Here is a 22511-nt window from a genome sequence, read left to right on the forward strand (position 1 = left end):
AGCTAGTGCTGGACCTGGGACCTAGCACCACTAGCGCTCAAAGCATGAAGAGAGAGACCAGTCTCCGCAGCTAAAAGCATTCAGAGATGCATCCTCAAGGGATCTGTGACAGAAAGGTATATGCAGTATATAATTGCTGTTGCAGTACTTAGTAGTAGGCAGCAATCTACTGGCTGTGCTGTAACTTTAAGCTTGCATTTTGCAGGGGTAAAAAAGGAAAATTCAGAGAAGTATGGTATCTAAGGAATGATAAAGCTAGCCAGGCAAAGCTAACAATTAGTGTGAAATTAGGAATGAGACCAATTTGGGGGAAGGAAAGTGTCCTAGGTGATGCCAATAAAGGTTTTGGAGTGGTAACATCTGAAGGTACTTCCAGGTTAAAAATAAACTAACTTTCATATATCTGGCCCTGGCCAAGCTACTTGGGGATAATGCTACCGTTTGAGTGTATGTGTTCAATAGGTGTCCCGCACCAGGCAAATGAAAACGTGCTGGCAAAAGTTCAGTACCTTTCCAACGAGCCACTGCATGAATCCAACGTGGTAAAGCATAGACATTACTGTGCTGAAGAAAACTACGATTGGCAGAACCTGATTTGAAAACACAAAATCATTAACACTTCTAGAATGGTTTTCCTTTTCGTAGGCCATTTAGTTTTTTAAAAAGAGGCTCAAATTTTTCGGAGATGTATTTCAAGATCTTGAAAACCAGTCATTCAGCTTGCATCCTTATGCTATAAAACTTTTAACAATCTAGGCTTGCTGTGTATAGCTGTTGTGTTACAATGCATAACTTTTCAGGTATCTGGATAGTTTTCTGACAGGGCTGTGATAGTTTTGAAACTGTTAGGTTTAACATAAGCATTTGTTTATAGCCATGTTTTAGACAGCTCAAACATTTACAGAGCATTGGCATCTACAAATATCTGGGTTTCTAAACCTGTCGACCCTGAAAACCATCAGCTGAAATGCATATGATGAGACCGTAGTACAGAATTCAGAACTGAACTTCTCTGTGTCTTTGTTTAAAATTAAATAAATAAAAACTTTGGTTTAGACTGCTATATAAGCTTTGGTATATATAAGCTTTGGGGTAGAAATCCTCCAGAAGATGAAGAGACTTTGACTGGGCTTGTAGCTGACTTGATTTCAGTGAACTGAGGGCAGCTTCCTTAGAAAGCCCTTACAGTGTAGCTGCATTTTAATAACACACTATATCAAAATCCTCTTTGCTTCATTATTCTGCACTACTTTTACCACTGATTATGACAGCGCTGAGTTTTCAAGAGCTCTGTAATTGTAAGCATGGATACCATGTGTTTAAAAACAAATCCACAGGGATATACTTAATGTCAGTGGAGACTGAAGGAAAAATGCTTTTTTTAAACATATGATTTAAAAGAATCATGTTTTAAGTAACACAGGTATGACCTGCTAACTCAGAGGCTATTGGCTGTGTTTTTCATCCTAAATAAAACTAGCATCAGTTGGCTCACAGGTATGTTAAACACACAGGATCTCACCATTTCTATGCTATATGCAACAGGAAAAAAAATCCCCCAGAAAGGTCCAAAATAAGGCAGACAGTTTAGTTATGTTTAAAACAGTACCACTGATGTTAGAAAGCTTTCATTTATGTTCAACTGAGGGCATAATACATCATAAATAAAACTAATGAATGGAGTGAAAAGGAGTATGTAAAAAAGATCAAACGTTGCTACTTCACAGTGAATGAAAGCTGCTCATTTCTAGAGGAGGGTTAGTACAATAACCAAATCTGATAAAGCTCTGGAAACTCAGTTTAGGTGGTCAGAGCCTTTCCCCAGAAAGAGTGAATGCTACTTGCAGAGCTCCTCGTGCCCTTCAAGAAGTTAACCTGGCTCTGCTTTCTCTACTTGGATTCTCTGACCTTTTTAGCAGCGGTCTCTGGGATAGTCATGGGATCCCATAGCTGTGATGTGCTGGGCAGTGTCAGAAGAAAATTTTCCTCCAGTAAAACCAGCACCTTTTTCCCTTGCTAAATTTTCCCCGTGTTCCTGTATGTGGGCTGGTTATACAGGAATGCCGGCTTCCTGCTGATTCCACCCTCTGCCTGAATTTGGGACGCTGCAAAGTGTGAAGGTAAAAGGAGCCGAAGAGGCAGGGAGTGAGACAAGTGTAAGCTGTGTGTGGCAGATGGCAAAAAACCCAAGCAAGTATCCTCCTGTCTTTCACTCCAAACAGATGAAAAGAGCTTTCAAGTGTTCCTGTGATTTGTTTTTAGCTGAAGGAGGGAGGAAACAGTGTTCTGTCTATGGCAGGTGACTGCCAGCACCCTCTGCCTTGCTTCTTGTGCACATTCCTCAGAAATTAACTCGGATTAACTTTAAAGAATGTTTTTCCATTTTGCAGTTGCAGGCAGTTTTGGATGTAGCCTCTGGTTTTACAAAACAGGAAGTTTGTTTTCCAGTTGTGATAGTTTGTACCTTGACTGCATAAAGAGGTCAGCGACTATTTTATGTGTAAAGTCTCCTGCCCGTGTTCCCAGCTATCTAATATGGTACCTACTATGTTATGTCTTCATCAGAAAAAGAGTAGCAACTATTTAATAGATGAATAATCATTGAGGTCATCTGTCATGTCCAGGCTAGCTTTTGCCTATGATATAATTAAAAAAAGAGGGGAGAGGGGAAATACTGGCAAATTTTTGTTATAAAATAAGCATAATGGACACCAGCCTCCCCTTTCCCTCCTTCCCAGTGCCAAAATGAGGGAAGTGGATGGCATGGGTTAATAAGTGTCGGCGGTGGTGCTCCCTCCACAGGTATGTCAGCCTTAGGCCTGGGCAGCAGTGTCTGTGCTGGGAATATATCCATGTACCTTGGCAGCAGAGATGTGCACGGGGCAGGGAGAGGGAGGGCAAAACCTCAGGGTGGCCCCAGAGCAGCCCTGCTCTGGGCGCAGGCACACGGTGAAGTGTGGAGGGGGCGAATGCAGCCCTCGCTGGAAGCAGGACTTGGGGAGGGTGGAAGAAGTCAGATCCCCCTTGCTGGAGCAGGGGCTGTGGGATTTGAGGAGGGGAACACAGTGCAAACCACTGTGTTTGAGGAGGCATCTCCTAGTGGTTTGGGAGGCAGGATGGTTACGGGAAAAGGTGGCAGGGGGATGAACCAAGATGTCTGAGAACACCTTCCCTCTGTATTTGTGGGGCAGTTGGGTACATTGTATGCGTAGAAACATCTGTGCATAGCAGGGAAGGTAATGGTAGGACATCAGCCTCAATGGGCAATTTCCTTTGTTGGGTAAGTGAAGTGTATGTGAAAATAAATAATGCACCAGTTGAAATTGCTTTCAGGGGAAAAAAAACCTCCTAAAACTCATTCTTCTGTCTTGTGGACTCCCAGCTCCCTCTTTCTGCTACAGTGCCATTATCCTCTAAGTCCAGGATTTTGCCTCAAGGATATGGGTACTCTGAACAGAGAACGAAAAATATTTTTCTTAAACTTCCTTACGTTATTCAGAAAAAAAACCCCATCAGTTTAATTAGGATTTACAAAGAGGTACAGCTTGGAGGTAGACACAGATGTCAAACCTAAGAAAACTGGAAAGAAAAATGTAAAAGGAATGGACTAGCATGTTCTCATAAGTGAAGTGTGGACAGGTTCTGTGGTATAATTATATCTGCATGGTTAAACTATTAGAATTATATTTCTCTCTGCAGATGCGCATGTGCAGGAGTCTAGTCTCCAAGACCTACATCTCTTCTTACCTACTAGATATCTTTAGATAGTCAAGCTTTAACTGATGAATGTATTGAATGAGCATACCAGAAAATCTCATAACACTTAAATGGAAAAGCATGTTGATATCAGGGAGCACTTTAAAGTTACTTGTGTGGCCTACAAAAGTTGCAGTTAGTGCTCCAACCTTTAAGAAAATAAACTCCGGTCTCTAGGCCTTCATTTGGTGTTTTTGATAAGCCACGTTTTCATGCTTTATCAGTTCTCTTGGGAAGCAATATAGTTTGGCTGTACTAAAGAGCCACGTTCTGGATCATACTTGCTGCCTATGATATGTACGCGGCAGGGAGTTGAAGTTGTTGGCTGCTCACAACCTCTTTCCCATTTGTGACTTGAGGCTCAGCTTTTTCCTTGCAGTCCTTTAAAGGAGAAGCAGTTGCTGCTGCTGTTTAAGGTACATCCTGGTTTCAGACACTCCTAAAGCCTCACCTTCAAAGCAAACCCTTTCCAGGGAGTTATATTCCTCCTGGCACAAAGCAAGCTACTGATACAATAGAAATCTAACACCCTGCTTGCCCACAGTAAACCTGCCTTCTGTAGTAAACAGGGTAGAAGACTCCATACTGAGAATTATTTTCTGACTATAGGGGTTTGCTCAAGTTAAGGGAAATTTCTGTGTGATCTTGTCACTCTCTGGAGTTGGCAGTAGAGCCGAGATGGTATCTCTGTTAGTTTTAAGTATCTATTTTTACAGAAAAACAATGTGTGTTAGCTTAATTACATGGGCAAATGGTGGTTGTTCCAGAACCCTGAAACTCTGCATCTGCATACAGAAATCTGCATTTAAAATAACCTGGCTCGTGCATGTCAATGCATATATTTACATGCCTAATTAGGGCTTCCAGGACTGTGTTCTCAAAGACCTGATTAATGAGTGTAGTGGAGCTGGGCAGAATACCCGATGGGAGTGTGCACTGGGAGCGCGTCTGCCACTGGGTGCCTCTGCACTGGTGGGAAATAAAGGTGCTGCTGCCAAGGGTGCAGGGTGGGCACGGCTGGGGCATGGGCAGCTTTGCACAAAGAGACACCCCCTCACTTGTCTGCTCCCTCCCCAGAGCTAGCCTGCAGTTGAGCGTGTTGATTTTTTGGAAGGTGGTTTGAAATATCTTGGGGTGGGATTTAGGCAGCTCACCACTGTATGCCGACACGATAAAATAAGTGAAAGTTGCAAAAAGCACTTTTGACTGTCTGAATGTCCAAATACCTAGCAAATGTTTTAAGAGATACTAGGCTGGCTGTTGCCTGCTTAGGTTGTAGGAAGAGAAATACAGAAGGAGCAGATGGCGAAGGTTTCGGGACTGCTGTGCGCTTGCCTGCCACTCTGTTTAGTGTGCACATTTCTATCCCAAGGCATGTGCAACTCTGAAAATAAACTCATGATTTTTGCTTTCTTGCTTTTCAGTGTGAAAAGGCTCTGCTTGTGCCTGTTACCCCCCAGAAATTCCATGTGTGTCTCTTGCTGGCTTATCCCATAGACTAAGAGTGATGGAGGGGTGCATGCACAGAGACAGACTCTTGCCCATCCACTCTTAGGTTTGGCTTCAGTCAGCAAAATACTTTACACCATGACAGAAGCATTAAAAAAAATCACCCTGAAAAATCACATTCATAATGAACTGTGCAAAAAACACAGGAAGCACTTTTGGGGAAGAGCTTAACCATTTCACCCCCAGAATATTTAATCATGAATGCGAACTGCGATTCGAGTGCTGAACAGAGTAAGAGTGAGAGGTGACTGGAAAGTAAAACAAAATATTTTGTAGTTAAAGATACTGCGATTAAAATGTAATTTCTATTTCTTGCTGAAACTCTTCTTACTTTTTTCTCTTGAATTGTTCTGATTATTCTTAGTAATGACATATTTTACAAGTAGGTTTATTTTTATAGTGAAAGAGCTTAGTGTGAAAAATACCCAGTTTGGAATATCACTTCAATACAGGAAAGAAAGAAGATAATGTGTGTAAGTCCACAGAATCAGGTGACTGAACTACCAGAATAATGAACTTGGATTCCTGATGCTTTTTTTGGTCTGTGTTGTGATTTTTTTGTTTTCTTTATACATGCTTGATTTCAGTCTAAGCAAGTGTTATGGTACGGCCTATGGGTGGCTACAAAACCAGATGGGACGCTGGTGCAGGTTAGAGAGCACAGTAAGTTGTATTTCAGCTGTTTCCCAACAAGTTCTCCCATAGGAGAGCAGAGGAATTTCCCTGGGATTTCATAAATGCCAAATATTACTCAGTGTAATTCTTCCCACTTATGCATGGGTAGCTTATACATGTAAGTGTAAGTATACGCTTATGCAATCTGCTTCTATGGGGGCAATATTTGTGATGCAGTGGTTTGCACGCAACTTCAGGATAGGATGGCATAGCATAGGATCTTTACTTGTCAAGAGGTGGGAAAGGTAGGCTGGAGATAATACTTGTTTTGGTGACCAAGTGAGGGCATTTTAATCTATTCCTTGCAAAAATGTGTCTGAAAGTCTTGTCATCTTGTAACAGATGTTGCTACAATTAAGCTAAACAAGTGTGACCTAAATCAGTGTATGGCAATAAATGAAGAGTTTTTTGCCATGTTCCAAATTTTCTTCTCATAATAAGGAAGAGTTTGACTCTTGGTTGACTTCTCTGGTGACTGCACTGGTATCACAACTCATATAATGAATGTGCTTCCGAACAAAACTGTTCCTTTGCAGTTGTCTATCTGCCATGTGTACAGCGTATATGAAAGCTGCCTTACCTTGAAAGCAAAGAAATGATCTGTATACTTCTCACCGAACACAAACTTAGCACCTGCATCAGAGTACTCCAGAAAAGTCTAGAGGTAGAAAACAAAATGAATTAGTCATGAGCTGTGGGTCGCTGCCAAATTACACTCCAACAATTGCATTGTGGAGACTTTTGGGGAGGTCTGAAGAGCTTTCTACTTCCTATGGTCCAGACTTATCTGCCTCCACATCTGGCTGAGTCTGGGGTCTCTCCCCTGCTCTTGCAAGAGTGCAGATTGCTTCAGACCACACAGGTAAACAGCAAGGGCATAGGGCATGTTTACCTGCCATACCTGGCAGGATAAGGGCCAAAAGCTAGCTGAAAAGAATAATTTCTTTTTAAATGCTGATACTGCAATGCATTTCTACGCTCCCATTAATGCAAATATGCGCAATAAATGATAAAGTTTAAAAATGGAGAGCTAATGGCCGAAGTAATGAGTTGTGAAAAGCGTAGCCAAAAGCTAACCTAAAAGAAGGAATTATTTTTTAATCCTGATATTGTGGTGCATTTCTCTGCTCCTAAAGCCAACATGTGCAATTAACGATACATCTTAAAATGGAGATCTAATGGCTGAAGTAACGACTTGTGGAAAAGAGTGGCTGTAAACCACAGGGAGCTAGCGAAAGGGCACACCAGACTGGCTTTGGTCTGAGCTGAAAAGGGAGATGGAGAAGCTGGTGTCAAAGCCCAGCTGACTCAGGCTGCCGGCAGATTAGCAACCCAACAACAAACCTGTGCCTTTCCTCCCCCATGGGCTCATTACATTCTGCACTTTCTTGTTTTAAATAAGCTTAATTATCTGTACTACGAAGAACAGTTGTGTGAGTAGTGTTCCTGGCATGAGGAGGCAGACTGTCCTTTGGTGGGTACTCTCTGATCTTCTTTTGGCTTTTATCTATTACTTTCCAATAATGTACTTTTTTTAAAGCTCTGTGCCCAGACTGCCTGAGGAGGCCCCTGCGGCTGGATCCCTCCCCGCTCCGGAGGGATCCCTTGCAAGGAGCAGGTCTCCCTGGTCCCAGCTATGGATTTTGTCACCCATATGCGAATTTACTTTTTCATATTATACATCATGAGAACTACAAAATGCCCCTGGGGCTAGTGGGCTACTCTGTTTGAAGGGTTATGACAGTGGTGGCTCTGGCATGCCAGATCTCAAGGCATTTCAGTGTATAAGGCTTCCTGCAAAGATGTTTCAGAATTGGACCATGCTTAAGAGTTTCTAGGAGCATTGTGGCATAATAACTTTTTTGTGTTTGCAGTAGTGCAAAATGTCATTTCAGCCCAAGGAAGATAAGGCCACTAACAGACAGCAATTGTTACGGTCATTACCTATTAGTCTGTCCCACAGCATCCTGTATTAACTGGATAGAAAGAGAAATAAGATTGGATTCAGGTGGACAGTTACCTTTCTGAGGACCCAATTTTCCTCAAGAGGTGTAAAGTCAAATGAACTTGAACTGCTTAACTATTATGTCCTTCTATAAGGGTCTCAAAACAGAAAATGATATAAAAAAAACCCAACTTCTGTCTGGTATCTTACCTGGATCTGAATGCCTAGCCAGTTGAATACATCAAACCCTACTTTGGTCCTCAGGATAAGAAGCCCAAGAAAAAATTGCAGTCCAATTCCTGAAAATACTGGTCTCCAAGTGACCTAGATAGACAGAAAAATAAAAGCAGAGAAACCACTTGTTATTTAAAGAAATAATAACATATTTTAGAATGTTTGTTAAAATAATGTAAGGGGTTTGTTTGACTATGCTGCAGGATAGCAGCAGCTGCCAAAACAGGCTTTAGGAGATCTGGAGTATGAGTCATATTCTCCTAATTTACAAGGTCTGCAGTGTGGATGTCTCCATCTGAGCTAGCTGTTGAGTCTGGTGAGGTATAAATATTCATGCACTCGTTTCACCTTCCTTTCTATTTTACCATTATGGCATTACAGACTGCAAGTAATGAAGTAATAAGACAAGGAGAGAGAATCCTCCCTGTGCCTCAGTTTAGATATAAAACAAATATACATGAGGGCAGCAGAAAAGTGTTACTTCTTTAAACTGAAGACTGGAAACATCAATGAAAGTAACAGAATATGGGGATTCCTTGCATATCTGGCCTGGGAATAAGGAGATTCTGCTACATCTGTTATTGTGTGGTTGCATAATTTCAACTGTTTCCATATTCCCCAGCTTTAATGAGCTTGGATACTTGAGAGCAGCCTTACTGTTCAATATTGTGATTCACGTGATATCAAGATAGTTGTAGGGAAAAACTGTGGCTGCCTGTGACCAGTGTCTCTAGTTCACTGCACTGCAGATTCCTGCTCTTCTGTCCCAGAAAATGTCTGTCTTGTTAAAACCGAATCTGATTATTTACAAGGCAAAGAGCTGAGATACCACCCTCTAATTTATTCAGATAATATCTGAATAACACAAGCCAATTAGCCATAATGAGGACCCATGGGAGAGCACACAGTGTGCAAAAAGGACACCGGTCCCTGATGAAGGTTAGTTGGAACATATGCTGAGGAACACTGTGGAGTAATTTTTTGTGTTACTTTTCTTTTTTAGGCTAAGAAAAGCTTCAGTACAGATGTAGGAGTGTGGAAAAAATATTGGTGAAACTTGGTGACCTGTGCAGTGGATTACTGTATGACTGATGAAGACATACACTGTATGCTAGGCATACGCACAGGAGTGAAAACTGAGGTGGAACTCATCAGAAGTACACCTTTTTGTAGTATCACAGCATATTAAGATGGACATCATAGCTGGAAAACTAAAGGGCACTGACAAGCCTATGGAAGTGGGTTAGTGCAATGCGGAGGCCCCCACTTGGTCTCAGCTGCTGCATTTGCACTGGGAATCAAACCTTTGTGGGGGTTGCTCAATGAAGAGCTTCAAGAGGGAAGCAGGTGTCCAGTTTCATGCGATTTGTGTTGGTGTGACAACGACATCCTCAGATGCGCTGGTGAAGTCCTGGGAGCAGTGGTGAGCCTGCTGCGGGCTGGGAAGCACGGAGCAGCCTGCCTCAGCTTGCTCTAGGGCTCCAGGAGCAAACGGTGGGGCTGGTACAAAGGAAGGGAAACGGGCTCCTGAAGAAGTGAGAACCAGCCACTGGTATGGCCACACATGCTCCCTGGGACTTCAGAGTGAAACAGCTTTCCTCATAAATAAAACATGTCTAGGTTCTGGCAAGCTTAAACTTTAATGTTCTTGAACTTTCTGCTGCCCTCATGTGAGGGTAAGGAGAACAGTTTTTGAGACATTAAACAGAAGATCCAGAAAGGACTAAATACTCACTCTGGCTGGATATTTGGAAAAGATAAACATCAAGAAAACATACATCACAAGCCCCCCAAAGGAGATCAACTGATGGGATCCCTGTTTTGCTGTGTCAAAGATGAGCCAGCAGATGACAGCGATAATGAGGGCTACACAGAGCACCCTGTGGAAAAAGAATGTGATGATATCAGACCTAACATCCTGAAAGAGATTAACATTCCTTTTATTTCTCTTCTTCTTTCCCCCAGACTTGCCTCTCTATCTCTGTAGCTCTCCATAACCAGGACCTGCCTCTGCTAATGCTACTTTGACACCAATATCTATTAGTGGCAGCCAGAAGAAGTGTCCTCCAACTGTGTCCCCAAATCAAAGTGTGGGGAAACCCAACAAAACATGAGTAACTCTCTTGTCTAGTCATTATTTTTGTCATGAAATTTGACAAAACCCCCTGCTTTATCAGTCCATCCTTCTCTTCGTTTCCTGTCTTCTTTACTGAACCAGTTCTTACACCTAGGCAGTCCAGGCTGATCATACAGTTTTCATGAACTGCACTGCATGACTTGACTAGTCAGCCTATGAAACATCTGGCACTGAGGAGCAGATTGTAAGCTGTTTACTTCTTGGCTGGCTGTAGTCTGTTTAGAAAAATTAGCTTTTAATCACAACAGTTTTAATTCACTTGGAAACAGCGACAAGAACAATGTGTGCATCGATATTCAGCATTTATGTGTTCCCCATCACGACCGAACCATATTTGGGTCCCACCTTGAGGGAAATTTTCAGACAACAGCCTGAGAAACAAGGAAATACACCATCCCATTTTTAGAGAGGGAGACTAAACATAGGCCCAGATTCTTAAAGTAACATGTCTAACTGTTGTTTAACTTCCGCTGACTTCAGTGATACCAAGATACCTAAGTTCCTTTTTTAGATCTGGACCAAAAACACTGTGGGTTTGGCCACTGCAATACTGAACACCACAGCCTGAATTTCTACATTTCTCTCTCCCAGGCAGAAACCATGGCTGACAGTAAAGTACTTGATCTTTAATTTAACAGACTGCAGCCTGGATAAATGCAGAAGTTACTGCTCCTGGCTTGTTCCATCGGCTCATCAGTGCCATTTATTCTGTTTACTTCTTCCCTCACAGAGGTTCCCTGGTTGTCTGCTGGAGGTGCTTGGTGACACTGCTCTCCAGTGCGGCTCCTAAGCAGAAGAACAAATGCAATCTCTATGGCACTTTTGTTTCCAGGGTGTTTTTGCCCTAGAGGGGGTAAAAATTCCTGCTGCTAAGGCAAAAGCATTTCAAAAATCTTAAAAATAAGTTGGTATGTATTTTTCTGAATCCAGAATTACTCTTATTTAGAGCCCTTTCTTAGAGAGAAGGTGACCTTGTTGAGAGTCAAGACAGCTGGCTGATTTCCTCTTTAATGAGACTTTAATTGAACTTTAGGAGCCTCTAAGAGCCTCCTTAGGTTCCTCCTTTCCCCAGGAATAATAAATATTCCTGTTAACTCTTCAGGAAACAAATGTCTACCACCCCAGATGAGATTGTATGATCTTATGACACCAAATCTCGTTTGCGTATTTTGTTTCCTGAATGTTAAAGTTTAAAATGCTTACAGTGTGTTGTTATGGGAATATGTGAGCAACCGGTCACATGGATAACACACTTTTCTTCAGCAGCTTGCACGTGTTATAACGACTTAAGGGTTTGCTCTCTGCGTGAGTGAGAGTGAGGTACTTTCTGGCTTCCAGAATGAATGCAGAAGGCTTCAACACACCTGGATTTCTCCAGACAATCTCTTGCCCCCACAAGCTGGGCCTATCTGGATTTGAGGAATTTTTTACACCATCTGTCAAGATTTTTGACACCTAGCTACTGCATTGCAATCTTAATGGTGTGCCTGATATCTAGAAACTTAGGCACCTTCTACAGTTCTTGTGCTACCCTGGAAATTTTTGATTTATTGTGTATATCTTATTTGATCCTACTGCAATTTGTATGATTTGTTCATCTCCCTGTGCTCATGTGGGCATAAGCTATGCAGCGCGTTTCATTCTCAGAAATCCAGGCAGAGAGGTGGTAGCACCTGCTAGCAAGTTCCCCTCCCTGCCTGTCTTTGTGCTGCTCTTTTGACGCTTTAGGAGCTGCTCTGAAGGGCTACAAGTGTCACCTGCAGTGGTACTAGACTGGGAACCTTAATCTAACAAGGAGTAATTCTGGATGCTATGAACTGGAAAATATGCTTGTGTCTCAGGATAAATGAAAGAGGAGCTGTAAGGTATGATTATGGTGAAACTTTAAAAACTGAAAGAAAACTGGAAAATGAAAAGGCTAAATTTGACTACTGCTTTGTCCTTCTGCATAAATAAAAAGTCATTCATATTTACCATTTCAGCCAAAACCACTGCTTATTCAGAAATCTTTCTCCAGGGGAAGAAAATGCAGCAATTCTGTCTTCATACTTAGCTATTAAAAAATCCCAGCAGATGAAGAAGATGGCCAGGATAGTGATGATAAAGAGTGCCAAGGCCCTCTGAAAATTCAGGCTGCAGGCTGCAACAACTGCTGCCAGGTATGCTGTCACAAAAAAAACAACAACAACAACATACATGTCATTTAAGTCTGGTCTCTTTAAAAACAGAAACAAATGCTAAATTTAGTGTTAAGGATGTGCTTAAAGTCAGGCCTGTGCTTATCTTTAAATGCTTTTCTGACTTGGCTTAAATATTGAAAAAAATCTTGTTTTCACGGATAGTGTTGTCACTGTTGATATATTTGCTTTCTGTTATGAAAATGTGTTGCTGAGAAAAGGTGGAATTGTTTTTCGGTGGTTTTCATCCTGACGAAGCAGGATATATGCTTTGGCTGAGTAAAGTGTATATCAAATATATTAGCTGTTTTGGAAGATTAAACATATTTGTATGGGACAGCTTTTTTCAGTGTCAAAACAGTGAATTAAGAACAATGGGTCTCATTCTTTCACAGGAGCATGAGTCTATTTAGTAAAATTAAGAGAAACACTTAGAAACATTTATCTTGTACAATAAAAGTCTGATTTGATGTCCCTCTGAAGTAAATGAGAAGATTAGAGGTAGAATCTTTATTTGTTTCATAAAGTGGCTATGAAATGATTTGTCATTTGGCAGTGTCACTGCCACCATGTGCTGGCTAATGAAACATTCAGTGCTTGTAAATAATAATCTGAATTTGTCTGACTGGAAAATAAGAAAGAACTACTGCTTTTTGTAAGGCAAGTTGTCTTTTATGAAATTAATGTATTAAATGCCAACATATCCTTAGAATCCTTTCCTGAGCCAGGATATGTCTGTACTATGATAAAGCAGGATGAGCATGATGCTAGGAAGGCACTTTTTTCAGTATAGGGAAACCGGACCATTTATACCTACCACATAGGTGTGTCTATGCTACACTGACTTCTACCACATTGGCATGTTTTAAGTCTATGTTTCCTCACAAAGTGTTCATGTAGGAGGACCTCAAAAAGAAACTTGGCAGGAATGGAAGGAAATAAACCAATCTACTGGATAATAAGGAAAGGGACAAACAAGAACATTTGAATGACTTCGCTGTGCATGCTGAAATACAACATGTTTCCCTTAGCAAATATTTGCTGTCGATACTGAGTCAGAATGGAAAATGTTCATTTCTGGACTTAAGTCCAGCCCAGGTTGGTTCCTAACTACTTGCAGTGTGGTTTTGTGGTTCTGGGCTAGTTCCTAAGAGCTGTAATTTAACTGACTTCTTGGAAGGGGCTGATTACTGAGTAGACAAAAAGACTGAACTAACCTTTTATCCCAAGTGTAATTGCTAGTCAGAGTTGAAACATGCTGCAGGAGCAGTGTGGCAAAGTTCAGGCTTCTGTTACATTTGGGAATGAGAGGAGTTTTGCAGTCTGGAGCTCCATCTGGGACTAAATTCACTTTTATCTTTTACCTCCTCTTAAATGCATTCTTTAAAATAGTCGAGGGTTTTTGTGTTAGGTCAGATACAAGGTGGACACAGTCTACAGTCTTATATAGGTAAATATAGGTTTCAACAAAACTGGATGTAATGGACTGTACCTGTTATTAAAAAGCCATAGATCACATACTGAATTCTGGTTTTATGTTTCTTGCAAAAATCACACACTTCATTGTATTTCTTTTCAAAACACCTAGGAAAAAGGAAAAAAACAACCAGAACAGAAACTTAAGCCATAGATAAGAGGAGGGCAGTTTCCACAGAAACATCAGTTTAAGTCCACCAAAATTTCTCCACTGGCGTGCACCACATTAGAATAGTTTTTGATCCTGAAGCACCAGAGAAAATCATCTTAGCATCTTGTTGGGGGGACTTCTTTGGTTTCACCTTGGACAAGTAAAATGAAAATCTAGGAGATATATGAAGGGTCAAAGTTTGCAGGCTGGTTCTACTAGTCTCTGAAGTCCTTGTTATTTTAAGAGTACCATTCTTTGTAATCTCTTCTTTGCTGTAACACCTTTCCCTTACTCGTTAGTTTATTTAGGTGGCTTTGATACCAAGGTACCTTAAACACAGCTATGTATCATAGGTAGGTATAGATATGTTTTGAAAAGTGGCAGAAAAAAACATCCTCCTAATAAAATCTGGTTAGTTTACTAAGTAAACATTATTTTCAAAATGTTGGTCCTATAAGGTTAAAATGCAGCATGCTGCTGATGCTTTTTCAACATCCTCAGTTAAGAGAAATCCAAATGTCACTTAAAGCACACTTAAAGGAGAACTTTAAGGTGACATATTTGTATATACCAACAATATTCTTCCTTTTATTTTGCAACCCAGAAATCCTTCTTCTGGTCTGTATGTAGTCTATAATGGATTATCACCTTGCCCACATGATGCGTCATTGCTATCAATGGACTGATCTTTTGTAGGGTTTGTGTCTCAGACAACAGGCTACCAGTACTAGCTGTTGAAATAAATCAGTGGCACATTTGAAACTACAGGATGCTTTGTGAATGATCCTTTTGAGCAGACACAAGGAAAACATTAGGTCATATTAGGGCCTGCTTTTAAGAGCTAACTTACAAAAAAAAACCTTGGTAGAGAGACCATTGCTCTTGCTAGGTGTTCCACACAAAAACAAACCTAGAGCCCAAACACAAAACCCAGCTACACAGACCAAACCGTAGCCTCAGTATAATCAGAGTGCAGAGCAAAGAGCTCTTCAGCTGCCCCTTTAAAAAGGGTTTATCTACCCCGGGCAACCATACGTGCTCCTGATGGAAGAATAAAGGCCCCCAGGGAACAATAGAGCCCTGCAAAATCAACCTTAGTTATTCCCCATTATGTTAACTGTCAGGTCTTTTAAGTTCTGTTTGCACAACTCTAAAGCATAAATGAAAGTACTGTTTCTGAATTTAAATGCCTCACTTTTACAGGCATGAGATAAGTTCAAGTAGTCCACCTTGAATGAGACAGATTCCTAATTTGGGTTATCCAGCAAGTGAGTTGCTAGAATCTACTCAACTGTTGAATTAAAAGACAAGTTCAAAACTGAGGCAACGTGTTGTATAATAGAGGGCAGCGACAGAAATTTTTATCTCAATTTTTAGAATGCCTTATACAGGGTTTGTAGTTTTTTGTTCAAAAAACTAACCCCCAAGTAGAATGTAGAGATGTGTGCTTTTACTTTATGGTCACTAGACATTAGTACTAACAAAGTGTAAAAATTCTGCTACATCAAAATGGCTCTTTTACATCTATTCTACCATTATTTTGCACTAGGATAAATAACTATGCAAAGTGTAGGACAATGGAGAATCTTTAACTTCCTGCAGGAGATCACTGTTTAAGGCCTCTCTTTAAAAATGTGCTATGGAAATATTGCAAACAGTTAATGGGAAAAAGAAAAAAACCCCCTGCTCTTCTAATTTTCAAGATTTCAGAAGCACAGTTCCACAGTCATACATGTCACTCAAAAGGTAGAATACCTTTAAATACAGTGTGTTTCTGTGTTGCATAAATTACTGTCAGTATGAGGGTATGTTTAGCACAGGAATGCGGTAGAGGGATTTCTGGTGGTTGTGCCAGAAGCGGAAACGCCGGCAACTTTTTGCAGGGCAAAGTGGGCAGAAAACTTGCTCACCCAAAAAACATTACCCTGTTATGTGGGGTTGCTCCTCATCTACTGAGTCAGGTTTGCTTTTGGGCTGATCACTCTCAATATTGATGTATACATCCTCCTGGAAAACAGATCGGTACCAATACTGTGAGTGTGTTTGTTCAGCAACATTGGAAAGAACAGATTCCCGCAGGCAGATGGTTGGCGCAGCCTCGACACTTTCCCTTTTACACCACGCACTCAGCTCCAGCTCGCACTAGCACCAGGCAGTACCAGTAGATCAACCACGGCTGTCAAGTCATCAATGTTTTGAATTATGAACCTCCCCAAAACTTCCACAAAATTTTGTAAGGGGATATAAAGGAAAAAACTGCCAGTGTCACCTGGAGCTAAAAAGATCCCAGTGCAGAATGCCTTTGACTAAATGACAAAAAGTGGGTGTCGTAGGTAGGGCTGGAAGAGCCCTAGCTTATCTAGGTTGCCCAGGGCTTCCTGTTGACGACCTCCTATTTTCATTGCTTCTCTCTTTGCAAAACTTTAATTTTGTTGAAACTTATGGAGAATGGTTACATTTTTTTGATTATTGTTCAGAAAAATTCAAATAAGCCAATTAACCTACTCCAAAGAAAAACTACTAAGCAAAGGCTTTTGTTGCAGCAATCTTTTAAGAGCTCTGACATCTGCGGTCTTTGCAGCAGAAACTTGAAATTTGGCCAGACAGCCCATTTTCATCAGGACTGTACCTTTTTGCAGCCATAATCCACATAAATCTGGCTGTATTACAAGTTTAGGAAAAATCACAGCTTAATCTACTCCCCATAAGCACATCTAAAATTTGAGCATTTTAATTCCCTGCAGGTTTTGCCTTGTGGAGCCTGCTTGGAGGTCTCTCAGCTTGTGCCCACAGAGCAAGTCAGCATGTGCAGTCCTGGCGCGTGGCCTCTGTGAGCCTGGCACAAACTAATAGTTATATATATGTTTTTCCATACCTGTAAATCCAGTTGTCAGGGAAATCAGTCATTTCTCCTCTTGTCCCAGGTTATTCACTTTAGGTTTGTAATCTTACCCTGCGCTATGTATATGTAGTCTAATACAGTAGTTTGTCTTGATGTCTTGTCAAGTGCCTGATTTATCTGTGAAATTTAACCACTGCCCTTGTTCAGGGTGAGACAAGTCCCCTTAAGCCATTTGGCAATGTGCTACATTTTCAGTACAGATGCAGAAAAGGGGCTGCCCTACCCCACCCTGAATTACTTCCCATGCTCCCATCCCCAGTAATGGATCGCGTGGGCAAAGGGTGGGCGATGACTTCCACAGTCAAGGCTGAACACTCACGTTATGTGGACGTACCTTAGTATTCATTGCAGGGTCCTTTGGGGACACCAGGAGGCGGCCAGGGGCCTGGAAGCATCTGGCCGTTGTGATTCTTTGGCATTTGAAAATAACAGAATAACTGAATTTTGCCTTATCGGAAGCACTGTGGCTGCTTGCTCTGTGTGCCTCACCGCTCCAGCATGTTGTTTTAACATTGAAATGGAGCAGCACGACCAGTTGTGTGCTATGTCATGTGTGGCTGGAGACTGTATTGTGACTGTATTGTGCAAACAGTAATTTCCTAAGCACATATCAAGCAATTCTTGACTGTATGGTACTGTCTGGATAGAAAACGGTCTGATTTGGCCAGCCATCTGGAGCAGCTGTAAGTTGGGCGAGTTCAGATTTTTCTGTGTTATTAATGTTTATGCTAACCGTATTCCCAAAATGGCTTGTAAATCAAGACATGTCATAGGCCTCCCCCTCTTTTCAGTTTGGCTTTTCTGCTGCATATTACAGACTCTGCTGAAAGCTCTGGACTGTCCTAAACTAGTTTGTACTGAGAGATTTGAAATGAAACAGCTCAAAGGCAAAACTAACAAGGGAAGGAAACATGGCCAATAATTAAAGTGGCATGTAGGTATATGTACATAGAGGCTGCCATTCGTTTCTCTCTGAGAAAGTGCAACATGATGCAGATAGGAATCAGTCCTCATAATTTAAGTGTTCGGAAGGGAGTGGGGGAGAGATTCGACACTGTGAAGCTGCACTGTAAGTTACGGCCATATTTTCCCTAGGCTTAATTTCTTTCTCTTTGCTATTAACAGAAATAAAGTAAATCCGAAATGCAGATGCTGCCGCCTACTGAATTGCTAATGTTTTTGGTAACTAGGAGCATCCTTCCCAGCAGCTGTAGGAGTGGGCTTCTTGCCTGAGGGACAGTGAGTGCCGATGGCATCAGAGTATCATTTTTTTGCGAGCTTAAATTGGGGTTCCCAGGCCTTCTCTCAGATTTTTGAATCTGTAGGTGCTGAAATCTCAAGGCTACGTGACAAATCAGCAGCGGCCGGGCCTCTGGGCGGAAGAGCTGTGCCTCCAAACTCTCAGGAGACTGCGACCTGCTCTGGCACCGTTTCCTCGCTCCAGGTGGCACCTCAAAGCCCGCAGCCCTCATCAGCTCCTTGCTTCCCTCCCTGCACCCTCAGCCACTGTCTTTTTTCATGTTGCCATCACACTCCTTCTTCCCTTGTGGAAGTAGCCCATGCTCCTTCCTGCGCCGCTTTGCTGGTGTATGTGGGAGCTCTTGAGGGCCCAGATGTCTTGTCACAGGATCTGCCATCCACCTGCCTCAAAACTGCTTGAAAACAAGCAGTTCCTCTGAAATCAATGGGCAGCAATAACATTTTCTGGTGTGTGGCTGTGATGCATTTTTTGGAAACTCATTAAACAAAACCGCGATGTGTCAGCTCAAATTTTGAGGCTCATCAGAAGTTGGAAAGGTATTTCCAAAATAGGGTATGATGTGATTTTAAATTGCGTGTAAAACGTCTTAGCCGTAAAATGGAGCAATAAACAGGAGAATACTCTATGCAGCACATCTTAGCCTACCCCAGCTTAACTTCCCTGCTCTTTGAATTTGTGCAATATATTACAGCAATACAGTTTCCAGGTGCAGAAAGCTGGGAAAAAGATTATTTTCAAAGAGTTTATATCAAGAATATAACTTATTTTTTCTTTTGACTTGTTTCAATGTAAAAAGCATCAATCCATGGCTTTTCACATTGTTGATAATGTATTTACATATGCCTAGAGTATTACTGTCGCTATTTTATTGTCACAAATACTTTCCTCCATCAACATAAAAAAAGAGTTAAGAAAATCTGAACTCAAATATCACTTTCTGTCTAATTCTGTGCGGATACACAAGGGAAGGCAGAAATGGATCAAAACCCCTTTTTTCTTGCTTTTCCTTTGGCCAAATACGATGCCAGATCTGACTCTTGGGCTGTGTGGGCACTTCTGGAGACTGACCTGAGGACTGTGCGGAACACGTGGACTTCATCCGTCGGGACATAACAAAGTCTGTTCTGGTCTGCTCCAGAGTTCCAAAAAAATCTCTGCTGCATCTGGCATGGCGCTTCTGAGAATTTCTCAGTGTGGATATGCATACCTCGAGTATATTTGTACAAAGCACTGGCTGAACACTTTGTCAAAGCCTTTTTTTATTCAGTGAGAGAGTGGCATTTTATATTAAAATTTTCATTGACTGTGACTACTTTTCTCAATTTTTCAACAGTTTCCCACAGTTCTTACAGTCCTTTTATTCTTTCTCTTTTGATGTTTTCCTTGATATTCGACACTGTCTGCCACTTTCCTCTCCTAGCATCTCAGATCCCAGTTGACTTTCCAGGAGAGCGTATTAGAAGTAGCCCGAGTGATCTTTTCCTGAGTGATCTTGTCCTTTGCTGTAAATCCAGGATCACGTCAGCTTTGAGGCAGCCAGAAGGAGGGCAGAGGCACTCCTAGTGAAGAACTAATGCCTTTGATGCCTCTGATCAAATCAAAAAATCATTAGAAGATAGAAATGAATGACCACAGCGTCAGGAAACCTTTTATCTCTTGCATGTTGCTTCAAGTGCCATCACTGAACTTGACAAGTAGATATATTTTCAAAATAGGCAGGTATATGAAGTTCTTAATGTAACTTGCAGAATAAATATTTTTTGTATGTGGATGTGAAAATATTAATATGACACCAGTAAAATGTCTTTTTTTGAAAAAAAAAAAGATTTTTTTTACCTGACTCTCATGAAATCAGAATGAGCCAGTCACTATGTGGGCCTAGACAAACCTAAAGTCAAAAGAAATGAAAATGGATGCTGTTATTTGGAAGCCATCTGTATTGTATTATCTTCCTTTTCTTCTGGTCAGTCATAAGTCAGAGCTGTTGCCTCCAGCTTGTGTTTCTCTGAGATTTCCCCTATTTTGGATGGGTGGTTACTGCCTTAATCTGAACAGGTATTTAATAAATATATACATCCTGTCTGCAAGTTCACATCACTAAAACCAGTGTTGCCGGGTCTTCTGTTTCCATGAGAAAATACCTCCATATCAACTCCTTGTTGCTTTGACCATCATTTCTGATGCCTCTTTTGTCTCTTGCTTGAAGCCATTATGACATTATAAAACATTTTTCTGAGTCCGGCTTGTCCTGTTCAATTTTCTGTTTTTTTCCTCTTAATGGATTTCTGAGAACAGAACTGGCTTCCTTGTCAGTTTATTTGATTTAAATCAAATTTGGGTTTTGTTAAAATATCTGTCTTGGATGTATTATCAAAACCAATTGCTTACATTGAATTTGCAGTTCTGAATTTAAACAAGGTTATTGCAGTAATTGTATATTTTTCACTTGTCAGAAGAAAAAAAGAAAAACTCACCTGATTAGTATGCACAGTTTTCTCATTTTGTGAATTTTTGATTCTCTGTGAATTGTCTCTAAGAGCTTCTTGATTCACCACATCCACATCGCTGTCGTTCTGCAATGTGACAAGATCAGAAATTGTACCTGTTCAAATCAAAAGCTGAAAGCCTCTTTCATGTGCAGTAGGAACCAATTTATATTATGATGTTTGTGCTTCCATGTTTTACTTTACTAATACAGAAGAGCCAGAAAGTCAGTGTACAGAACTTGGGTGTTCAAGTCCTACCTCTATGAAATGAAGCTTCATCACTCAAGGATGGTGCTCCACTAATGTGGACCTGCTGTTTTCTTAACCTAAACCAGCCTCTTCTGCTGGTGCTGCCCTTTGCCTCAGGACCGGTTTAATGAGTCTACAGAGATCTGACCATTCTCCCTGGTAGTGGTAAAACTATACTATTTGGGGCTTTGCCTCATTGTTAGCAGCTTTGTTCAAGAAAATGCCATCTAGTAATGCATTCGGAGTAAAAGAGTAATTTTTTTTTTTCAGTATGTACTTCTACTGCTCCTGGAATAAAACTCTGGGAGTATCTGTAAAGATAGCGTTTACCTTTGTCACATTAAGTTTCTGCGAAATCCCTTTTAATGGAGTGCATTAGGAGTTGCACTTTTCTGTCAGACATAACTGACCACTATTTCTACATACCTTTTTATTCTTAAGGTGAGTTTTTTTGTTTCTTAATTCTTTGAAGAAGACATTATTTCTTTTAAATGATCCTTGAATGGCTGTTTCTTATTTTGGTTTGGTGAGAAAGCTGCTTGAACAAAATGTCAGAGAACTAATTTCCCCAACTGATATAAATATTTTATATTTCAGTGTTTTCTTATAGCACTAATTACAGTATGGTCATTTCACTAACTTTTATTACATGCAATATTTCATTACTTACATGGTAACGGTACCAGTGAATTAGCCATCTAAAATCAGACCTGTAGCCATCTATGATAATGAACACTTACAAATGAATGATACAAAATAAGTTTAATCATAATAAATGATGATAAAGGTAGAAATAAGCACTACTAATAGACATAAACTAAATGTTGCCCTTTATTGGAAACATGAGCTTAGAAGCAATAGGAACCCTTTTCAGAAACATATTTTCTTTAAAGTTATTCTGACTTCAAACTTGACAAAAAAATCTGTTTTGGTAAAACTGTTCCTAGGATCTTATGTATCTGAGAGAAAAAGAAAGATTCACAAGTAGCTGTTGGTTGTGGCCTTGATAAAGCAGTTGCCAATTTCCCTTCCTTACCCTAAGAGTGTCTTTACATTCCCTCAGGAAGGATGTATTTCTTTCTGAGAAAGCACCACTGTTAGTGGTTTGCCTTTTAACCATGCTGTCTTAAGAGTTTACTATAGCTGCCCCTACAATCCACAGTTAAAACCTCTAATAAACAGTCCATAAAGTATAAAAAGAACAGTCAAGGAGCGATGCTTAGTTGTAGCACTCATATAGTATCTTATAAATACTGCACAGGATAATATAGTGAAATAGAAGCAACAGAGTTCTATAATTGACACCCATGCCCAAGCATAGTCTCTTTGAAGATTTCTATGCTTGTTGCTGAATGAGTAAAAGCAGAGATTTCTTAAGACTTTTCTTTGTAAACATGGGGAAAAACAGTAAACCCACAAACTGCTGTTTGCCAGCAACAGAAGCATAGAATAGCTTATGTTGGAAGGGACCTCTAGAAGTCATCCTGTCCAACACACTGCTCAACCACAATAATTACATAGAGTAATTATAAGACATGAGTGGATGAGTTATG

The 22511-nt window shown here is 40.8% G+C and overlaps 1 protein-coding gene across 1 annotated transcript in view; it reads right to left on the reverse strand.

Annotated features, from left to right (window-relative positions):
* The window catches only part of SLC28A3 (solute carrier family 28 member 3), a 42819-nt gene that overhangs the window by 14208 nt on the left and 6100 nt on the right, over positions 1–22511 (reverse strand). Inside the window, exons 2-9 of the mRNA XM_067315535.1 lie at positions 20698–20796; positions 15985–16067; positions 13926–14017; positions 12231–12420; positions 9855–9999; positions 8096–8209; positions 6521–6598; positions 510–590 (exon numbers count right to left, since the gene is read on the reverse strand). Coding sequence (XP_067171636.1) covers positions 510–590; positions 6521–6598; positions 8096–8209; positions 9855–9999; positions 12231–12420; positions 13926–14017; positions 15985–16067; positions 20698–20796 — 882 coding nt within the window. The remainder of the gene's footprint in view (positions 1–509; positions 591–6520; positions 6599–8095; positions 8210–9854; positions 10000–12230; positions 12421–13925; positions 14018–15984; positions 16068–20697; positions 20797–22511) is intronic.

The sequence above is a fragment of the Apteryx mantelli genome, chromosome Z, assembly GCF_036417845.1.
Source record: "Apteryx mantelli isolate bAptMan1 chromosome Z, bAptMan1.hap1, whole genome shotgun sequence".
Classification (NCBI taxonomy): domain Eukaryota; kingdom Metazoa; phylum Chordata; class Aves; order Apterygiformes; family Apterygidae; genus Apteryx; species Apteryx mantelli.